The 6,166-nt window shown below is 48.7% G+C and overlaps 1 protein-coding gene across 4 annotated transcripts in view; it reads left to right on the top strand.

Moving 5' to 3' along the window:
- The first annotated feature begins 2,060 nt into the window (after positions 1 to 2,060).
- Positions 2,061 to 6,166, top strand: part of SFI1 (SFI1 centrin binding protein) — a 30,258-nt gene continuing 26,152 nt past the window's right edge. For 2 of the 4 annotated variants that reach the window (XM_076352704.1, XM_076352702.1), the window contains exons 1-2: positions 2,614 to 3,087; positions 5,145 to 5,324. In XM_076352704.1, coding sequence (XP_076208819.1) covers positions 3,068 to 3,087; positions 5,145 to 5,324 — 200 coding nt within the window. In that variant the 5' untranslated portion in view covers positions 2,614 to 3,067. Of the gene's footprint in view, positions 2,151 to 2,611; positions 3,088 to 5,144; positions 5,325 to 6,166 lie in introns of those variants that run through there. The other 2 variants (XM_076352703.1, XR_012996539.1) reach the window with 2 other exon arrangements.

Here is a 6,166-nt window from a genome sequence, read left to right as displayed (position 1 = left end):
GTGGGTGAGGAAAGGCTCGGGGCGCCCCGAGGGCCCGCAGGCACTCTCGGCGGGCAGCCCTGCGGGGGAGGCGGCCGCCGGGAGCAGCGGCGGCGGGACGTGGTGCGCGCCATGTGCCGGCCGCGGGGCGCCGGGCGGCAGCGGGGCCGGGGCCGACCCCGCGGCGGGCAGGGGCCGTGCCGCCGCAGGCCCGCGGCTGCGGGGAAGGCGCGGGAAGCGGCGGGGCGAGCGCGGCCCCCTCAGCGCTTAGGGCCGAGCCCGACACCGGCGGCGATGGCGGGCGGCGCGGCTGACAGCTTCGTTAGCGCGTTGGTCGAGCCCTCCGCCTCCTCGTACCGCACGTTTGCACGGAGTCATGTACGGGCTCGGGGAAGTCTCCCCGTCAGCGCCCGCCAGCAGCCCAGCGCCGTCGTGTTCCCGCCGTGAGCGGCCCATCCCCCGCGGGAGGGTGAGGGGGGGTCTGACGGGGCTTCCTCCGCTGCCCGAGCCTGCCCTCGGCCCTTTCGCGCGGAGGCAGCGGTGGTGAGGTACCAGCAGGAACGTGAGCCTAAAATTCCGGTGCCCCGCGCACGCTGCCCTGTCAGGTTGTATGTATGTTAAAACACCCTTTACCAGTCTTCTGTCAAAAGTGAAATTGGGCATTTCCACGAGGCAGCAGGAGGAAGATTGGGGTAGTGAGCGGAGTAGCTTATTCGGAGGCACCTGGCAAATCTTTCAGTTGTTGCTAATAAGGAGCAGATACTGCTTTCAACATCGGTTCAAGGAATTTACTTAGTGAGCAAGATCGCCTGCGCCGTTTGCCTGCGGCGCTGCTGGGGAGCGGTGTCCTCGGCACCTGCGTCCCTGGTACCACACCGAAACGCAGCGGAGGCCCTGGTTTTCCAAACTCCCTTGGCAGAGGGGTCTGTGTAGGAGCAAGGAAGTCCTTGCAGCATCTGGCGAATAAAATGTTTTCTTCCCTGCTCTCTAGCGAAGTTGAGCACCAGTATTAAAAGCTGGTTACTTGTGGAATGAAGCAAAAAACATTTCACATTTTTTTCTGAAATGGCAAAACGCTGTATTATAAATAAGATAGCACTGCGGCTATTATGAAGTTTCTCCTAACGAGTTTGCTTTTCAAACACGCGGCGAGACTCGGTAGCAACCAGTGGGCCACGAGCCTCTCGGCGAGCGGCCGTTGCGAGATGCTGTAGGCACTGCCTTTGAGAGGGCCTGAACGGTGGTGTGTTTCGCTGTAGCTTTCGTACGCATTGCTGTTGTGAGCTGAAATACTATTTTGTCCGTTCCTAAAGGCACATCTTTTGTGAGACACCGGTTACTGGATACTCGTAGCAGAAAAGCCCGATGGCACAGAAATGGTGAAATACTTGTTTTCCTCCATTCGCAGTGCCGCGTGAGCAGCAGTTCAGTGCCACGGCACGCTTAGCCCTTTTCCCGCTGCTCGGCACTGCGCTTTGTGCCCGAAGTCGACAAATATTTGTCCTGGCGGCGGCTGCGCCCCCCGGGCAGCCCGGGGGCTCAAGGTCGGCGCAGCCTCGACCGGCCCTTACCGGCGCGGGGGCAGCGGGCCGGCCGGCGCGGCGCTCCCGCCGGGCCGCACCCCTCCCTGCCGCCGGGGGGCGCTGCGGCGGCTCCGCCGAGGGGGGCGGGCGGCGCTCCGGCCCCTCTTCGTGGTGGTGGGCGGGGCTCATCCCTCTCCTGCTGTGAGGGCGGGCGGGGAGGCAGGGAGTAGCGGTTGCTGCGGCGGGCCTCCCCCCCCCCCCCCCCCCCCCTCCCTCCCTCCGCCCCGGCTGCCTCCGGCCCCCCCCCCCCCCCCTCCCTCCCTCCGCCCCGGCTGCCTCCGGCCCGGCTGCCTCCGGCCCCTGGCGCAGCCTCCCGGCGGGGCTGGCACTGCCGCTCGCCCCGCTTGGACGCGGCTTGCGAAGGCGGCCGGGGCCGTGCGGGCGTCTGCGAGAGCGGGGACATCTCGGTCAGGAAGGGCAGAGCCTGCGGGCTCCCGCTGCTGCCCGCCGGCTTCCGTGTGGCGCTGCGGGGCCGCCCCGAGCCTCCCGAGAGACGCCGTGCCGGGGCCCCGCGAGGCGTTGCCTTCGCCCAGCCGTTACCGCAGCCGGCCGGTCCCGAGGGGGAGGCTGCGCCGCTTTGGCTGCGGGGTCCGTAGCGCCTTCAGCGGGGCGGGGGGGCGGCGGGATCCGTTTGTTGGGTGGCGCGGGAGGCAGGCACCGCGGCCGCGGCCTCCGGCGCCTCAAGGCGGGGTTTTTAGAGCGGCGTGGTGTGGTTCTTGAGTGTTCGTCCATAAGCACAAAAAGCGTTCAGATTATAATTCTCCTCTGCCGAAAGGCATTTCGTGCAGGCAAACTCAGATTGGCTGCAGTAAGTTGTTGGGGTTTTTTCTGTCACACCTTAAACCTTGCTTATAGAAACGTCCACTTTGGATCTCACGCTTACAAGGAGATTGCTGGTCGTAAGTCCAGGTGCTTTCACAGAGTCTTATTCTCTCTGAGGCCTTTGACAGGTGGAAGGTTCTGTGCATACAGAAGTTCTCGCTGGAGCTGGGTGGAATTCAGTGTTTTCTTCATTTCTGTGTGCTTGTGATGGGAGAGAAGCTTAGGGAAAAGGAGTCAGTTTGATTAGGTACTGATTTTGTCACCCTTGATTATTATTTTATTTCTAAATAGGGGAACATAACTTAGGGTCATCTCCTTCTTTATAGCATCTTTTTAGCACAGCTTTATTTGGGTAGGTACAGTTGCCGTCTTAGGATTCAAACGGTTATGACTTTATTACCAGTAAATTACGCCAGCACAGTATCGTTCAGGTCAGTGAAGCTGTGAGTGTGCAGACAGATGCTTTTCACGTTAAACATCTAGAATTGCATTATGCTATTTGTATGCGGGTCGAGTGAGTGGAATTCCTGTTATTGTTAAGATACAGAGTGCATTTAGTATCGATCCATTTGATGGATTCATCACAAATAACAGGAACTAATTTATGCTTTGCCCAAAGCTGATATAAAGCATTCCAGTGCAGGGAGAGCATTTGTTTACTGCAGACTTGGAACTGTAGCAAAATGGAGAAATCCAGAAGCAGGTAAGCAATAATAAGATGCTACCTTGTTAAAGAGCTCAGCTGTGATTTTTTTTTTTTTTCAATTATGACATCTTATGCATGGGACAGAAGAAAGTTGAGTTATTCTCATATGAGGGCTTATTCGTCTCTATGGAGCATTACTAATCAGAAAGTGTTCCTCTTAAAACAGAAACAACAAACAAATGCCCCCCCCCCCCGCCAAAAGCATCGTGAAACACAACTTTATGTGGGTTTATGTATCATAACATTCAAATATAAAAATTATGTTCTTGAGCTTGAGATATTAGACTGGAATGTAAGATATTTGGATATAGTTTTTGTCCCAACCACAGATTTATTCTGTGGTATTAGTCAGTTTTCTTATTCTTCACGTGCTTTTTTGTAACTTTACATCCTTCTTCAACTCTTACTTTTCGTGGTTACTTGACATAAATTCTCATGGGCATGGGCTGTCATCACTACATATGTGTAGCACATACAGTGTTTCAAATTTAGGAATAATCTGTTAAAAATTACATATGTTGGAAAATCATTAAGTATTCACATGCCTTAGACTTTAATACAAAACTTTTACATGTTCTACCCGAGCTTGATTTTTTGATTACTTTGTGTTACATTGTCATTGCATATGGTCAGACCAGCTTTACCTTTGGAGCAGATTAGATGGTTTTAAAGGGAATTGGGCCTAATAGATGTGTACAAGAATTCATGCTGAAAGCTATTTTGCATAAATTTAAAAGTGCCTGAAACACTTTTCTTCAAAAGTGCATACAGCTGCCTTAACTGCACATGTTGACATGAACAGAATTCTTCTGTCTGCTGGATGAGGCCCACCTCTTTCAGGAAACATTCAAATAATATTTTATAGGAGAACAAGAATTTAACTCTCTCACAAAATACAGGTCTTGTTTTCTTTCATTGGCTTTGTTTTAGCTCCTTGCAGCTTGCTGGAACAAGCCAAAAATACTGTATTACCTCCTATGAGATTTTGTGTGTGTGTGGCGGGGTTGGGTTTTGGTTTTGTTGTTGGGTTTTTCCCCCTCCCGCAATGATTTATTGTTAATACTGTGAGCGGTTATTCAGCTGAACTCCTGAAACTTAGTAGTCTGGATTGTTCCAGTAACTTTGTGGAACCAACATTTTTTTTCTAGCTGCAGCCATGTTTTTCCTAGCTCAGTTCAGGTGATTATTAGGGTGAGACTTCAGACTATCCTCTTCTGTTGCCTGTTACGAGGTTCAAGAATGTGTTTGTGGTTCTAATGTGCAAATTTTCAGGGTGGTGGCAGTATTTGTTTTGGGAAAGAAGCTTCAATACAACTGGTTCAGCAAGTTTTATCTGGTTAGATTTTTTTTTATCATTCTTGTTTTCAGAAAATTACTGAGGCAAAGTACTTAGAATTCATAAAAACATACTTGTTATTTTTTAGATTAGAACTACGTGTGAAAGTAAACTGTATGATGGAAAAATATGCCTAATTTTGCTTTTTAATGATGAATATGTAAAAACAGGAAGGGATTTTTAGTTTTTTTTAAAGAAGAAACACATTTAGTTAAAATATGAGGAAAACTGGGAAAGAGTTCCTTGTAAAAGAACTGTATATATAAATTGCATTTCATGTTAAAATGGGAAATTCTCACTTCAGTTCCCTAATCCTCAAGAGAGTTTTTCAGCAATAGACAGAATACCTTGATATGTTCAAGAATAAAAGGCAGAAAAATACATTCAAATCTTCTCTGTAAAGGCACACTGTATGCATACACATGGGAGGGGAAGCACAAATGTATTTTAGTGCTTTTCCATTTCATTTCATTAGAGGAGAAAGGAATTGTCTGTGACGTGATTGCGCTGAAATGTGTCTTCCTGCTTGTCTTGGGGAAACAACTTTAAAATTCCAGATAGTGAAAAATGCCTGATAAAAAGACAATAAACGTGTTTTAACATTTTGTAGCTGTCAACTTCTATATGATTGTATACATTTGTTATAGATTAATTTATTGAAATAATGCCGCTTCTTTGCAGTTAATGTAGTTTTACACAAAATATTTCTTCTTTTAAGTTCAAAATCTCTGAAGACGCATGAAACCCGACAACTATCTAGGCATCAAATGCATGCAACTGGGCAGTCTGTTGCTCCCCAGTCTGCCAGACATCAATTTCAGGACAGAGGTCATGACAATCTGGATCAAGTTGGGTATACCTGGCATCAAAGAAGAAGGTTAAAAGAATTCCAGACCAGGTGATAAGTACAAAATAATTTTCACTGAATGGAGCAGGGGGATCAGATCTAAAGAAGTCTGGTTTTAGTAGGACAAGTGCAGGCTGAGGCAAAGGTTTTATTCACAGGCATGCCAGACAATTCTGAAGATGTCTTGTGGTAATTTGAGAACATGCATTGGCACAGTCAGATTTCGTACATTGTTGATTTTCTAATGTAAAGTTAAAAAATGGCTATTTAACAATATGCTTTGATGGGGACTGCCAGGTAATGATTTAGTCTTGCCCTCCTCTTGTGTTTCTTTATTTCTTTTGTTTGTTGAAGGAATCTTGACAAAGGTGGGATGGTAATTGTTTAGAGATTAAAAGCCTAATATTTGTTGAACAAGTAGAGCTGATCTAGCAACTCAGACTTGCTGAAAGAGGGAGGCCCTGTTCATGGCTGTGTGTTTTAATTAATTACCTTGTGATGTCTTTGGTGCTTATTGGGGCCTTTTGTGAGCCAATTAACTCTTAAATCCGTTTGGAAAAAAAAGGGGGGGTAAAGGGTGATAATATCACAATCACAGATTAGTGAGTTGAGCTGGTACTAGGAGAAGCTTGCTGAAAAGCGGAACTGCTGTGGGGGAGGTAGGAAGAAGGAAGATCTGCTGGTTTCAGGCAGGGGTAAACATTAGATTGGCTTGAGTATTCTGGAAACAAGTCTGACTCAGCTGGTTGACTTCAGGGAAACAGTGATGTTACTGCTTCTAAATCACAAAAAGGCTCCCCAGTTAATCAGCAGCCTGCTCATTAGTATCATTGGGTGTAAGTGGGCTGCTTGGAAGACATTTCAGCTGCCTAGGTTTCCTAAAGAAGTGTTGT

This window comes from Aptenodytes patagonicus, chromosome 15 (assembly GCF_965638725.1).
Source record: "Aptenodytes patagonicus chromosome 15, bAptPat1.pri.cur, whole genome shotgun sequence".
NCBI classification, from domain to species: Eukaryota; Metazoa; Chordata; class Aves; order Sphenisciformes; family Spheniscidae; genus Aptenodytes; species Aptenodytes patagonicus.
Note: the sequence above shows the minus strand (reverse complement) of the source record. Positions and strands in the feature narration are given on the sequence as shown.